Source organism: Lethenteron reissneri, chromosome 7 (assembly GCF_015708825.2).
Source record: "Lethenteron reissneri isolate LAM-NWPU_2019-01 chromosome 7, ASM1570882v1, whole genome shotgun sequence".
In the NCBI taxonomy this organism is placed as follows: Eukaryota; Metazoa; Chordata; class Hyperoartia; order Petromyzontiformes; family Petromyzontidae; genus Lethenteron; species Lethenteron reissneri.
Genome location: NC_083785.1, coordinates 5,880,457 through 5,896,935, shown reverse-complemented (window position 1 = coordinate 5,896,935; position 16,479 = coordinate 5,880,457). Strand labels below are relative to the sequence as shown.

Genomic DNA, 16,479 nt, shown 5'->3' with positions numbered 1-16,479 from the left:
AAAACGCACAACATACTTTTCCCAGGAACCAAATGTTAGTTAATGCACTTTAATCTTTGAGCAATTGCAACACTTGTGGCCCCCTTTTTTGCAGTTGGGATGACGCATCGATATACTCGCCCTCCCACTGTGGGCGTTGGATGTGAATATACATATTTATCATAACACAACCCACCATCCAGTGACACGCAACGCATCAATTCATTCGCACCGAGTCAAATATTTTTTTTTTTACGATCTGCGGAGGCTACACATATTCCAGACCTCATCTTTACTCTTAGGGAAAGTAAGTGGGGTGGGACGGGTGAGGTCGCCCGAAGAAGGATAGATGGCCATAGGGGTGAGACTCACGGCGGAAAGGCAGCGGTGAACATGTCCGAGAGAGAGGTCTCGCGTGGAGATGTGGCCAAAGGGAGATCGGCTTGTGTGCAGCAGCTGCGGGATAGATCGTCGCAATGCGAAGACCAGCAGTGGAAAGGTCATAGTTGATTAATGATGATATAAAGCACAGAAGAAAAGTGGAATACCAGGCGTGCACTTGTTTTGAACAGATGTTTAGAACGAGCGGGCTTCATTTCAGGTAAATGTTCCCGGGGCGTTTTTTATTTTTATCGTTTTAAAATGCCTACGCACGCACGCACGCACGTTTATTTTATTATCATTAGCGCGGGAGAGGCAGAATGTAAGCGGAGAGAGCGAGCGCAGTGGCGGCCTCACACCGAGGGCTCCCCACTGTTTCTGGAAAACCGCATGGGGTATCTCTAATTGTCGTTATGGAGAAAGCTATAGAAGCGATTAACTCATATCGAAACTAAACAATCAAGACAAAGTATTGTCATGGAATCCCGTTTAACTTTGGAGAGGGAAAAGGAGTTAAAATGACTCCCCTTTGTATTGGAAACATCGCACTTATACATTTTCTCAAAGTGCTTATTTTTACAAAACTTTCATAATTATCACTTGAAGTATATCACGTTTGTGTGTCTTGTGCAATATAATGAATAATAAACAGGTTTAATTGCATCAGTGCCCAAGCGGAATTCGGGAGAACAGCCTGGTCTATGTTTTCCCCCACCCCCACTCCCCACACCAACCCTTTAAAAAATTACGAGGCCCAAACAACGCCGACTGCGGCCGTGTTTGTGGAAGCTGTCCGTTAATCACGCGGATTAATATCTCGCTGCTTGTGCTGGGTGGGGGTGGGTGGGGAGGAGTTGAGGGGGATGGTTGTTGCGGTGATGTCGTCTTGCTGGATATGTGGGGCTAGGAGGGATGGCTGCCGTGTGGCAGTGGTGGCGAGGCCATATCTAGAGAGATGGATCTCGAGCCATTTGTAGCCGCCTTCGTGGCAGAATTGGGACAGGACTGATTTGGGGCCCTGCCACGTTATTAATGCTGGCGCCCAAACAGTCCGCTTTAATGACTTTCTGTGGGTGTTGCCGTGTAATTTGAAACCCGACAAGATAAACCCCTCTTTGGGCGCAAGCTGTCTTGTGCCGACTTGCGCGGTAATAAAGGAATGAGGAACCGCCTTGCCTGCGCTGAGTAAGATTTTGATTATTAAAGAATAATTTAAGAAAACGCTTAGTTTTTCTTGCTGAAATATTTCTCGCTATGCAAATCGCGCCCGTGATGTCGTGCTGCAGCGTCAATTATAAAAGCGGTGTCGTTTACACGGCCGATGGGTTGGGTTTTTGCACAGTCTCTTGTTATTTGCTGTCGCCTTTTACAAAGGGAGTAAGAGTCATGATTATTGTGTTTTTTTTCCTACGTGACCTTTCTAATAAGGGCATGTGTTATTACATTGCAGTGCAAATAAATGCTGTCGGTGACTGCTCTCGTACTATTTTAAAGCAATTACAGAATGCCGTACATATTTAACATTCTTACGTTTCAAATCCTCTTCGCAGCCTCGTGTTAATTTTTTACGATTTCACTGCGCCGCATATCAAATTTTTCACGTTATCTTTTTTCACAGCTGAGGCAGTTGGCCTTGCCTACGATCAGTGACCTGATTCAACCAACACGGCTGAATCAAAAGCCCTGGAACGCCAGACCCGACCGCAGTTTTTCAGCACTTCGTTACTCGGTGGATTTAACGCCAGTGTTACAGTTAATTTCACACCGCCCACAGTCATTTATTTAAAATAATCTCTTAGAGGTTATTTAAACGCGCGCATTGTGCGTGAGGAAAACCAAATAAATGAGCGTAGGCGCACGAAAATTCACAGCAGCGGATGAAGTATAAATTGTATTTATTGCCGTCGCACTTGTAGTCGAAATAGTCGGATAATTTTAGTCATGCGATGCCTAATTAAATCGTGTCTCTGCAAATCCAATTAAGTAGCAGGAATGCAGCCCAAACTCTACCGCCGTGCCTTCTTCGTCCAGGCTGGAGCCACTAGCACGAAGAGTTGTTGCTGCCTCCGTGTTTCATGGATCATTTATTGAGCGTTGAATTTTAATTGGGTCCCGTGTCTGCACGCTGCCGTCTGGGCAGTGCTGCGGTGCCACCCCCACCCCTCGTCCCCCAGCCCCCCTCCTCGTCCGCCCCCCCCACCCCAGTCTCCCGAAAGGGAGAGGACCCTCACATATGAGACATTAGCTGACCTTGTTAAGAGTCGAGAGGACGTACACATTAATTATTGAATTGCCTGTGATATTTTTCTTTCCCACAGCAGTTGGCAGAGTATCCTATATAAAGCAGTAACGGTCGGCAGACATGTGCACGCTGATGAGTATTAAAACGCAATACATCACTGTTGGTTCCATTCTACTGATTTACAGCGTGGTGGGGAGAAGCACACAGTGGGTTATTTATGACCAGGGGGTAGGGATGGACTCGGAGGCTGTGTGCACACTGCCATATTATATTCGCTAATCAATCTAACCAGCTCAAAGATAACCGCCGATTACTGACACTCCCTAACTTGGCTGGAACATCTCAACTCATTAAACTGGAATGTAATTTGTAATGTATGCGTCTGTGATTACAAACTTTTTGGTCGTCGTATGTGAACCGGCTACGACACACACCGATCGGGTGTGTGGATGTTCACGAAGAGCGTGAAGCGAAATCTGAAAGGTGCGCAGAGACGCGTTCTCTGAAGTTCACCGAAAGCCAGAAAGAGGATCGCATGGATTAGAGAAATGTACGTGGGGTAGGTGGGGGGGGGATGGTTAATTTATGACTGTATTCCTATTTACTGAGATTTCACTACTTGATGCATCAGGCTTTTAAAGGAAAGCTCTGTATGCAAAACCCTGTCCATGCACCGTAGCCTCGAATACCAATTCCATCATTCTTCCAAATTTCACGCTTAAGCTGTGAGCTTTTCCTGAGAGATGTCTTAATATTTTATGGAATAAATAAATAAATGCAATGAAAAATGTAATAATTTCTTAATGGTTTTCTTCCCACTCGGGGGAGCGGGCTCTTAAAGCAAATACCGATTACCCAGATTACAGGAAGCATTTGTCTCCCTATATTTTAAAGCAAACGGTCGGGGGGGGGGGGGCGCGTCTTATAATCAGGATAATGCATTGTCCTCCAGAAGCCGTGTTGAGATCTAGTTGCTCAGAATCGTCCTTTGGAATAGGGTTGGAGCCGAGGTGGGGGGGGTGGGCAACCCTTGCCGTACGACCTCAATCAACAAGACGGAGGCCGACATCCGCTGCTGGCAGCTTCTAGCGAGCCGGAGCAAGGCCGTTGTCCTCGGCCTTCCATCTGGACGGTGGTCTGGCGCGCACGACACTGGGCGAGAATTTCTGCTCGTTCCAGCGGAGCACAGCCACCGCACAATCGCACCACTCTCTCTCTTCTCTCTGCCTCTCTGGCGCCGTCTCCTTCTCGACAACATCTGCAGGAGGGAGCACTTTGGCCGCAAGCTAAAAAGTCGTGCCGTCTGATTCGGTAACTCGCAGGGACATTCCGGGACGGCCGATGCTCCGTGCCGCCGGTAGTTTGCTCCGGTAGTTTGCTCCGCGGCCAGGGACCCGCTCCCCTACTTGGCTCTCCAGCTCATGGCACACAGGGAACCGTCGATGTCCAGTCTGAATGGGACGATGAGAATCGTAGCAGGCGCCGCCGCCGCCAAGCTAAAATCAATACCCCTCCACAGTCTGGCTTGCCCGTACGCTCCCATAACGCCCCAGCAATACCTCCAGCACACTCTGAGGAATGCACTCGGCTACCAAGACAAAGAAGAGCTGCCCCGTCCACACGGACTTCAAAGAACCTCCCTGGTAATGTACCCGAATTCCAGGAAGCCATTCTCGACTCAGCGGCACGCTTTGTAAACCGTGTCTACTGCGAGCGGTCTCCGAGGCCATGAGCAAGATTCGCGTGTTGTGCCAGGAAAGCAGAATCTGGATTTACAACCTCGGCATCGATTTATAGATGCTACTCAATTCACACCCATATAAAAAGAAGAGGAATAGCAATAAATTTCCACCCAGAAGACACCACCAGCTGTTCAGAACCATCTTCCAGAAGACATCTCTTCCCTTTTCAAAGGAGTACAGTTAATCATCTTCCGGAAGACGGCTCTCCATAGTAATGCATAATGTTCGAAAGACGTGTTTTAATCTAATTTTTCTGAATTATCTTCTAGAAGAAAATCTCTCCCCATTTTAAATCGGCGCATTCATAATCATCTTGCTGAAGACGGCTCTCAATAGTACCAAGTTCTCTCGATTGTAAGACACATTTCCATTCAAAATGATCCCAATTTTTGGGCTGTCTTAACTCTTCGGCTCGTCTTGTAATGTGGAGGGGACGGTTTATTAGAGCTCAATTTAGTTGGTGCCCATGTGTTTGATATGAAGTGTGTTCATCTGTCACTTGAGCTGGTTTTCCCGTGGAATTCCTCATCTCTGCTCAGTGACCTTTTGAAAGCAAATGACAAATGAAAAAAAAACAAGATGAAAAATAGCACTGACATTTACCTATTTATAACAAACCTTTTGGACATATTATTTCGTGCTTTGTGTGTTCCCGTCGTCAGTTTTATTGCTCTATTCTGATTTTTGACGCTGCCAGTGATTTGTCGGCGAGACCTCGTGTCAATATAATGATTACTCACTACATATTATTTTTTATATTTCTCCTGATTTATTTTCAGTATTGTAAGAGTCCACAGGTGCTGTTGCATTTCAATTCATTTCCCTCTCCTTCCCTCCCCCTCAGTACATATTTTCATCGGGTTGACCTGTTTGTCATACAGAAGCGATAGCCAGATCGGAAGTTGATAAATATACTTGGCTTGATCATGAATCTGTAATGCTGACAAATGACCTTTGCTACAATTTCAAACATAAATTGCTTCGAAGTTAGCTACTGAACGTTAAATATCATGTCGGAGCCGCATCGCCGAAGGGAAGCACCGTACGCTCAGCCCGTTTGTCACTACACTGCTCGATTGACCAGAGTTGGCCAGCGTGGGTTTGTGAATCTGGAGCCGGGGAGGGGGGAGCAGGATCGATTCGGCTATCACTCGTCACTGAGGTTGGTCGTGACTGGGAATCGAAACTCGAGCCCGCTGGTTTTATACCGCGGTGCACTAACCGCTGCACCACTGCTCCACCACTGCTCCACCGCCCCTTACGGAAAGTAAATGCACTTAATTTGGGTCACGTGAAGAGACGTTGTGAAGGTCAAATTTATAAATACTACATTAAACCTCGGTGCGTTTTGATAACAGCCCTGCGATCTATGCCTCCAGGCAGTATGCACACAGCAGTGTACGGGAATGGTCTTGTACACTATAGGTCATCACCAGAATAAAAACAAGACCTGGGAGTTAGTGTATTCGTACTTTCCTTATGTTAATTTCTAAAGCTTGTGACGCAGTCACCTGAAATTTGATGGACAGCAGGGGGCAGTGCGGCGGAAACCCATTGCTGTACTGCACTTCAGAGCTCCGATGCCTGTGATACCGTCGCCTTGACCAACCCGCACCGACCAACGCGGTGACCTACGGTGAAATATAACCCCCACGACCCGCAGGGCATGGCTCGGGTGCATCTCATCCAGCAGATGGATTGAAAAAAAATGTCTAGACTTGTACATGCATCTTTAAAATATTAGCTTGCCGGAGAGAATTGTGTGTTGCGTGAAGCCTTATTTGAATACATCCGTGAACTCGTACGTGAACTCTTCATAAAAGATCTTGGGTTGAAAAGACTTTGCGACTTTGAAATTGGAGATGTGTTATGTTTGGTCATGTGATACACACAGACACGCATACTGATTTGTCGAGACGACGGACGTTCAGCTGCGCGTGTTGGCCGGGTACTGTTAGCTTGTTTGAAAGTACATTTTTATGCAATGGATGTCTAGGTGTTTTGGCAAAACATTTTTGGAAGCAGTGATCCAAATCAACTGTAAGTTCGCATCACTGGGCTCGTGTTTTTGCATTCAACTGTGAAACATTCTATGCATAAAATCGAGGCCTAGTTTTTTTTTTTTTCCCGATGCTGCAATTTTTGTGTCGTCTGCGTGTTTATCCTCGTCGGGTGGTTTCCGTCACAGCCATTGTCTCTCGCGTCTGAATTATGACAGGGAAAAGAACGTGTTTGCTTATTCGAGGCTTTTTTGTGCTCATAGTACATTTTTATGTAACGGCTCCCATATTCATTTTTTTATTTCGCGTCTACGTTCCAGAGCCCTTTATCAATCCACTGCTGGATGAAGGCCTCGCCCTATGCTGTTAACGGTCATTGGGTTTGTGTGACCATACTTGACCACGCTGGTCACTGCGGGTTGGTTAAGGAGGAGGAGGTGGGGGGGGGTGGTTAGAAGTGAGGTCACCAGGTTCGTCGCTCACCACCGTGCCACTGCTCCGCTTGGAGTGTGTATGCACACATGCACACAACAGACACGCATGCTCTAGATGAACACTCATGTTGCATGTTAATGTGCTACTTATATACATAACCATAATATGTTTGACTATCACCAGTAGATTCCGCAAACACCGACAAAAATCAGTTTCATTTCTTTACTTTTTCCAGTCTAAATTGTATTAGTGTTAACAGCCGAATTTTTTTTCACACTTTAATACCGCATTAACATTTTATATTCCACTTCACTGTTATTTATTTATTAAAGTAATTTAATCATTAAGGACCTGAAGTATAATGCATGTAGTTTTTATGCATGCTGTTCAAGTCTGCCTGTTAATGGTTTCATACATTTAAAATAGCTTGGTAAATGATCTGTCAGAAGCACTATGCTGTATGCTTCCATTACGCCGTCTAAACGGTGTGGCATTGCACGGCCGCTTTCAACTCACAGTCCACAGGGACTCGGTTTGATTCCCTGCCGAGGACAGTTGGGAATATGTTTTCATCTGGCATTGCCTGTCTGAATGGGGTGTAACGATTTGGCCCCTTAGCAAATGCTATGAATTGTCACAATTCACTTTTGCAGTTTGATTCATCCATCAATTATTGAACAATGTGGTGAATGCAGTGGCTTCTAGTGGCTGGAGGGGGTTGTGTGAACCCAGTAACATACGACATATACATGAGTCGGGAAAACATTGATTCTTACACAAATTGATGCTTATGAATTGATGCATCACTGCACTTGTCTCACCCGTAGTGAATAGGTTGCACGGAAGTAAGTCGTTTCACAGACAGCCGGAGTAAAATGTGGGTATGACCTTCTCAAAATTCTACATATCTGGCCCATGTGGAAGGAGAACAAAAAGGGCCTTTGAGATGGGGGGAAATATGCCTCGGTGTTTGAGAAAGGAACGGATTTAGTTTTAAAAGTCGCCACCCTTTGGGGAATGAAAGCCCGCTGTAATTCTTAGCGCAAGAGTTTGCTGTAATATTGATGTTGCCGTGCATAAGTGCTTTGAAATCATTTACTGGGGAAAAAAATAAAACTTGAGCCACTTTCAGATAATTTTGACTCGCCTCGATTCTCGGTAAGGGTTACATTTTATTTGACAGAAGATGAGCTCACCGCGGTGATGCAGCGTGTGCCATTTCTTTATTCTGGGATTGCCGGCGCCGCCGTCCACAATTCATCGCGCGTTTGTTAATTAGCGCGGCTCGCATCCTGACAGGAGAAGTATAGAGATGGGGGGGGGGAGCGCTTTGATGGCGCGTTCATTGAAGGGGAGCACGGAGGGGAGGCCCTTTTCTTGAGGCCAGGAATCTGTAGATCCGCGACCCCCCCCCCCCTCCCGGGAGATGTTCCACTCGCTATGTAAAGCCGGTCCAGCTCATGAGCAGTGGCAAGCTGTCGGGTGGAAGGGTGGCCGTCAAGATTTATTATCCCTCTGTGCCGGACAGGGCCACTCGGCTAGCTCGCTCCTCTCGGGCTTTGAAATGCATCTCTCCCATCTCCGGAGGACAAACTCTTGACATTCCATGATATAACTGAACTTCTTTGTCCGACGCTTTGCAGAATGTTAACCACGGTCGTACGTGAATATCAACGAGTCAATAATTTTGGATCTCTAAATGGTGGAAGCTCTCATTCCCATCGGGTTGTACACAATTTGACATGCATAAGAAACAAAAATCCTGCAGTTGCCTTGGGAACAATAAAAAAGAAGTTGATTCTACAAAATTTGCACGATGAATAATTCTTTGCACACAATATTTCGTGGCTATTAACATTTCCTGGCTTGCATAAAAGTGAAGGCGGAATATTATGTAAATGTAACTGCATTTTTATTTCGTAAGCAAACTCTGCCACTTAGGTCATTTAATTTTCATCAAAGATCCAGCACACCGAGCCCTGCCTCGCTGCAGAGCTAAGCTCCTCACTCTCCATCATCATCGTCAATTGCAGCAGCAACAGTCGTGCTTTATCCACTGCTAGATGAACTTGTCCTGGTATAGCTGTAGCCATTAACACTGCGGGGTGAATTCACCGTAAAGTGCGTGCCGTCTGCGTCACAGCGGACGTTAAAAATTACGTTATATCATTCGAACAAAGAGTGGGCAGTGTGCGCTGGCGTTATGGTCCTAATTTTTGGCCAAATTAAAAACTTGCTTGCAAATTACTTTATTTGGGAAGGTGGTAATCGTCGGGCCCTGACTGCAAAAACCGCAGGATCCTCCTGAGAGAGAATGAGGAAACTCGGGAAAGGCTTTGCTGGGATAGTAAGCGTCGTAGTAGTCATAATTTTACCAAAACAGCAAATAAGCGGGACTAGTTGCATTCTATATATGATGGAAAATATAGAGCCAGTTATACTAATTGTAACAAATCGCTTGCCGAAAAAATGATATACGTGCAGAAATGAAAGCCTCGGCGACGGCATGATGTCTGCTGGCTTCTCCACCTCGCATGGCCGCCGTGTGACGGTCATCGTCAAGCGTTGGTGACTAACCTCTCTCCTCCACCCGCTGGGATTCATTCCTGGACGAGAGCCCACTGATACTAATTCCGTAACGGCCGCAGAACTCGGTGGAGAGAGACGCTGGGGAGTCGGCTTCATCCTCTGCCTTGGAAGCAGACGGCTTTCTCTCAGGGAATTGGCTCTCACTACCACATTCTTCCCATCCGCTTAATATAATTGTGCGTCGGAACATTGCATTTAAATCTTATCAAACCAGTTTTCATTATCTTTTTGTGTAATTCTGCAAAAGTAAGTGTTTTGCGAAATTGAAAAGAAAAAGCGAGAAAAATTTAGCACATAAAAGCTTTGTTTTGAGATGTCCTGAATCTCGGAGCTTCATCATCATCCATGATCAATCCACTGCTGGATGAAGTTCTCCCCAAATCGCCGCCATCCCTCGCTGTCCTGCGACGCAACAACGCTCCCGCTCACAAGCCGATCTCATCGCTCCATCTCCACGATGGACGTCCTCTGGCTCCTTCCCTTCTTTGGCTGCCGCTCGGTAGTCTAGTCTCAGCCCCCGTCCCATCGCCCATTCTAGCTACACGTCCTGCCCGAGCCTACTTAGGCGGAGCGTTGCGCGGCTTAACTTTAATTGGAGCACCGTATCCCCCGTGTAGTTGACATTCGCCTCCCGGGCCACGCGGTGCACACCTAACTGGCGGCGCCAACAGTGCGTCGTCGTGTCCGTGAGAATTACCGTTGCCACGCTAATTGATGGACTTGCATTTCAGGGGGCGAGTGGCAGGGCTCGAGAGCTTGTGCCGTGGATGGGTGGGTGGGAGGGGGTAGGCGAGGGCATCGTTCGCGAGGTTGGCTTCACAGGCCCTCTGGTCCGGATGAGTGGCGCTCCCCACCCTAATTATAAAATAACAAGTTAGGATAAATCTGCACACGCGGCGTGGATTATGTAACGCTTTGCAACGCGGAAGGATTTAATGAACCGGTGCGAAAGCCGACGGGGTAGCTGTCGGGGTAAAATACTTTTGCATGTTTGCAAATTGTCTTATTTGATTTGGTTTGAGTCTTCAAATTTGGGGCAGCCTTTTTATTATTTTGGCCAGTTTTAGATAGGGTCAATTTAGTAATTGACCCCTCTTTTACCCAGGAAAGCCTGCATTAAAGAAACCAGAGCACCAGTAAAAATCCCGTTTGAGTAATGGAATGACACCAAAATAATTCTGCACAGATAAATTCAGGAATTTGTTGCTGTGTGTAACGGCTACCTCTCTGCGCAGATCTACAACATCGATTATTCCCATCCAATTATTAACCAGGATGAACCCCACTATTTAGGGTGCGTTTTGGGTGATTTCATCATGTGTGCTACCCCTTACTGTGCACCGCTCGGCGTGTCAGCGGAGAACGCGGTACTGCGTTAGCTAATAAAATTTACGTCACATATGTAAAACCAGTGGGACCATGCCCAAGACACCATCCACGCAGATATAATTTGCTTTTTAGATATCATTTTTTGCTTTTTCCAATCGCTGTTAGTTACGTTTTATTGAAAAACGCAAAGTCATAATCTGCTTGCATCTGGTTTTTATGAAGCCGTCCCAGGCGTGAACTTTTATATTTAAAAGTTTTATCTGCACATCACAGTCGGCTGTCAGATGAGTGTCGAAGCTGTTGATGGTAATTGTTGTTCAGAGTTCTCTGGGACGTCATACATCCCGAAGAATCGGAGGACCACATTGATTTGTAAATGTTCATTTTGATAGCCTCCCAAAGGCTCAGCTGAATCTTTTTTCAAAGCGTGTGCAGTTGAAGTTAAGGTTTATTTTGGTACAGGTAAAACCCACTGGGCAATTAATGCAAATTTTCAATGGGGGATTTGGTTACACCATATTAACCTGGTTACTACAGCAAAACAAACCACATAAACCAACAAACAACTGTGTGTTCCCAAAGGCACGGTCGTGCATCAACATCTTTGTGCAACCAGCACAAAGAATACAAGGTCAATAGAACGCATCACATACACACGTGGCCGTGACAGCCGTGATGGTGGTGGCCAAGACGGCGGAGGAACCATCGTTTAACTCTTGTACCGACTCCAGCAGTTTTCCCTTGCAGTCTGGCCACAGAGTTTGCTGCCCTACAATACCACGGTGAAGACGTTAACCGGTCTTGAGCACCGGGCTCACAGTTTCAGACTGCTCCATTGTAACTTCTCTTCTCGCTGTCCGACGTGTTTTCGTCTCGTACCGCGTGCCGTGTGTCCCCAACATATCGCTCTCTCGCGTGCTGGAAGCTTCTTTAGGGACCGGAACGTCGAGACGTCACGCGGAGCGGCACGCGGCGCGATCAGAGGTCGCGCCGCGCCGGAGAGCCGTGCTGCGCGGCCGCGAAAAACCTATGCGGCGGCGTTTCTCTTGTTCCTAACAATAATGCTGAGGCAGTATTTGCCGCTGGCAGGTAGGAAACTTAGCGGCGATGAAGGCCGCATCCCCTGTGCCACGGTGCAGCACCGCACACACCGGTGTTAGTGTTCTCTTTGAAGTGCCGTCCCGGGTGGCTGTGTGCCGCTCGGAATCTCACCGGATCCCACCGTGGATTACCCGCGGGCCACGGAAACCCATTGCCCCATCCCTTTAATTGCTGTGAAGTTTGAACGCGTAAAGCGGGCGGTGAAAGGGTTTAGTCTGCATTAAATTAGCATTTGAATGTAATCCATGGGCTCAATAAACACAGACTAGCGAATGCGGTCCCCGTTCGTATGACTTACGCTGCGTACGTTATTTCCCTGTGCGTGCACACTCACGTGCATTGAAGTTAGATGTTGCTCAAAGCGTTTCGACAAAGTAACGTATTAAAAGCTTTAATCGCACGAGCTTACTACCATTGAAGCTGGGCACTTAGTTTGGAGACGTCCCGAACTCTCTCTGTCGGGGGCCGATCGTGATGGCTGACCGTCGAGAGCGTCTGCCAGAGCGCACAGCTCGCCTATTGAAACACCTCTGGCGTACGCGCTTGTTTTTATGTCGTCTTTAATCAGCGCTTTAGAGCCTGCCAGTTGTATTAATGTCGGCCGTCCCCTGTAACTTTTATGCCTGGAAAGATTTTCATTACAGAACCGTGGTAGAGTGTCTGGGTGCCGTGTGGAGCTGGCAAGACGGTCACTCCTGCTAACTAGGGAGCCATGGATAGTGAAGAATGCTGAAAGAATTGTATCGAGGTGGGCACAAATGCCCAAGGATGTGTCTTCAGAGACGGACTAACAGAATTAATGTTGTTGCGTCTTTACTGTCTGAGCCCCCACGGCCCTGCGAGCCTCAGGAATCTATAGTAATTTGTGTGCCTTAAGTGGCGCAAGGAGCTTGCAGTCACCCGGGCAATTAATTAGCACGACTGTGTCGCCGTTCGTGCCAAGCAACTCCACTTGACAAATGAGCAAAACGCTGATCTGTTGTGGGGCTTTCAAACAGAGCCGTCGTCTGTCACTGGCAGCTTGTAGTTGCGTTGGCTTTTCGTCGCATAAACAGTATATGTAAAAAGGCGCGTTCAAAAAATTTGAGCCGTTCATGTCAGGAAACGTGCGGCCGTTAGGATGAAACCGCTGGACGAGTTGTGTGTTCTCTTTGCGTGCAGTTGTTTCCCTTTCGCGGAAGCTCTTTTTAAACCCCGGCACGTCAGGGGTCGAGGGGGCATCGCCGCGATCGGAATTGTCAGCGTTTAATTGTAATCTCCAGATTAATCTGGAAATAAATTTGAGAAGGGGGTGGGGAGGTTGAGATTGTGGCGAGGCTTGAAGCCGCGTGGGCATTGGATTGGGGCAGTCGCGCGACACAGACCTGGCAAGGCCCCCGCAAGGCTGTGGGATGGATGAAAGCATCTCTGCCTTGCAAAAAACACCGTTTTTTGCGACGGCTCTCATTAACATTTAAAGAAGTGTTGCTCCAGGGATCGGTTCAATGTGCCTTTCCCAAAGTGCGAGGAAAGGCTGAGAAAATATATTGTGTTGGAGTCCTGGTGGGGTTTGCATTGTTCCTTGGCTTTGTTGGCTGTGCAATTATTAATGGCTGTACAGGGAATCCCTAATGAGTTTTAATTGTGTAGGGTTTTCTTAAAAGAAGCTCGAGGCCGATAGAGCGTTCTTGCAAGTGCTGCGGCAAATTACTGTTATTAAGTAAAGCTTATATAATGAGAACGCATTTAAGTGCAAATCCGTCACTTTAAAATCATCTGTAATGTTTGGAGGACATAATTTCCGTCGGCCGCGTTTCCAGGCCGGACCATTAGAAATGGATGTTATGCAAGTCGGCCTATCGACCAGCACAGTGATTTGAGCAGGGCAAGAAAAACGCAGAGCCTTTGCCCCGTATTCAAAATCCTCTTAAGGGGTATATTTATGGAAGGGAGTTCTTTTTTTTCTCTATAATCTTGCATTCCAAGGGTATATAATAAACCACTCACTCTCACTGCAGATAATGATCCTCACTCGGGGTTCTAGGCGGGTGCTCCGTAAACACTGTAGCGCCTTGGTGTGAGGCTGCATTTTTATGGCTAGCGGGCCTCCTAATGTGATTTTGCACATCTGCCGAGACTGACAGCTGCCCACAGGCTTCGAGAGGGCCTCTTCGTTCCGTCTGTTGCAAACGTAGCAGCGGTGGCGCACAGGAAAGAGCGCTTTTAAATTTGGCTTTAGCTTGATGAATGTTTAAAATGTTTAATCTTCCATAATTAATTTGCCAGGCTTAGCGTGTTATATAACGGCGGTTTATAATTTATTCATACCGACGCAAACGTAGGTAGCGTCACGTAAACCACCAATTCATGTTGTGTCCCCGTTTGAAGTGCTGTATTTATTATTTACCGCAATCAGGCGTATTATTTCAAAGCCAGAGGCGTTCCAAAAAGAAAGTTGTCTTGCAAACAGCAGCAGATTTTGTGCTTCAATTGCGAATGCACATTAACCCCGCGTCCGCCCTGCCAGCCACGTGGCATCGGGGGATAATGGCGTGCGAGTTAGCGTTACCGCACCGAACAGTCCGTTGTGGCAAAACTCGTGACACAATCGGCTTTCTGGCGACGCGTTCGAGTGGCGCACGCATGTGAGGTCACGGTGGGTCATCCTGCAGCCCTTGATTTATTTTGAGCAATAGAACAACGTATCTCTAACCTGAAACTAAAACAACCTTCCTTTTTTGTTGTCATTAATACTGCAATCAATGCGATTGCCCTCGGAGCATTTTGTTGCCGCGGTCGGCGTTTGTGCAAAGTTGGGTCCGGTGCATCTGTTGGCACTCCTGTACTGCGGCGCCTGGCAATTTATTCCCTGCGAGTCAGAGGCGTGCCCTTAAACTGCCTTTGACCCTCTATCTCGGGGCCTGTCAGAAGAGCAGATATCTATTTGACAGAGATGTTTGTCTCAAGGACAGCCTTCACTCCGGTGCAGGGAAACAGCATGGGCTTTTTGTCCCGGCCCTATTCTGTGATTTCTGCACATTCCGCAACGGGCAATTCATCTTATTTAGTGTAGCATTTGTTGGTTGTGTACTGCGAAAAATCAGCGTTGAAATAAAATCATTACTGCAATTATTTTTAGTTTAGAAAAAAAAAGGCCAATGATTAATAGCTCGCCCACTGTTGGAATAAATTATGGATATTTTTATGTCGTTCCACTGGCTGCTTGTTGTTCATAAAACATTGTCTATCAAACAAAATGATACATTGTGATTTAAAATAATTAACATGCAATCAATAACTCCCGGGCTTGCAATGTTTTCCCGAAAGCTTGTAAAGCATTAGCGTTGTTGTCTGCTGATGAATATGACAAGAACAGACATTTATTAATCGGTGTGATTAAATGTTCTTCTTCTTCCCGTTCTGTTGGAAGTTATAATTCTTTAAACACTAACGCAAGCATAATTGCTCGATCCAATATCACACATTCATCCCGGTTACAATCCAGTTTATATTTTCATATATCACATGGCCTGTGACAAAGTCGCCCGGAATACTCCCATCAGTCTTGTCACATCTCAGCATTGAGCCTGGATAGTGCGTCGATGGGTGCCCACCAGGCATTATAGGCTGCCGTGGGACTATGCATGTTAAACTTCTTTAGCACCGTACGTAGCCGACCGCGCTAATCGGAGGTGCATTACAATCCGTTGTTGTCCTGTACTTCTGTGCTCCCACATCTACGCTGACCATGTTCACCAACCCACACTGACCAGCATGATGAAGTATGGTCAAACAACCCCGCATGACCCGCACGGGGTGGGGGGGAAGCCCTCGCTGACCAGTGTATTGACAAAAGCGCTGTACGGTCGCTGAACTCTGGCGACAAAATCGTTGGCTCACGACGGGCCGCTTCCCTCGCTGTGTTCGCAGGACTACGCCGAGAAGGAGAAGGCGATCGCAAAGGCGCTCGAGGACCTGAAGGCCAACTTCTACTGCGAGCTGTGCGAGAAGCAGTACTACAAGCACAAGGAGTTCGACAACCACATCAACTCCTACGACCACGCGCACAAGCAGGTGAGTCCTGGCGCAGCAGCGATGCCCGGCGCCCGCGTGGGACGTCGTACGCACCCTCGGCCTACGGCGGACGCGAGTTACAAATGAAGGAGCGTTTTCCCGCGATCAGTCCAGCTGTCGAGTGTGCAGGTGGTGTAACAGCACCGGCGGCCCATGAGCACGAGCGGCCCAAACGCCGGGTTATAAAGAGAGAGAATTGATCACAGACGGGGAGGGCCCATTTAGTTCCTCGCTCCAGGGCCTTTGCCAACTACGCGACGCCACTGCAGCCGCTGTCTAAACGACGACCAACAGCTGCGTGACAATGCATCGATTCGCCTCTTGCGCTACATCGACGAATTGAGCGTGTGAATGTTTGTATCGGTTGTTTAATTTCCTTTTTGCACAACTGCTCGCCCAGATGTGGGCTCACCTGCAGAAACTGTCCGCTGCCGCCCTTGGTTGGTGGCAGGGTGGCGCAGCAGTAACACGTGTCCCTGCGTGAAGTTTTGTATGCTTTGCATGGGTTTCTTCCCTTACGGGTTCTCCAGTTTCCTGCCGTAGCTTAAAAAAAGAAAAACCGTACACTGTAACTGGAAAATCTTGACTTAAAGCTTGCGTGGCTGCAAGCAGGAATTCATATTCTTTG

The 16,479-nt window shown here is 47.3% G+C and overlaps 1 protein-coding gene across 7 annotated transcripts in view; it reads left to right on the top strand.

The window, feature by feature from the left end:
- The window catches only part of GPATCH8 (G-patch domain containing 8), an 88,028-nt gene that overhangs the window by 58,665 nt on the left and 12,884 nt on the right, over positions 1–16,479 (top strand). For all 7 annotated transcript variants that reach the window (XM_061574209.1, XM_061574221.1, XM_061574247.1 and 4 more), the window contains one exon: positions 15,708–15,851. In XM_061574209.1, the coding sequence (XP_061430193.1) occupies positions 15,708–15,851 (144 nt within the window). The remainder of the gene's footprint in view (positions 1–15,707; positions 15,852–16,479) is intronic.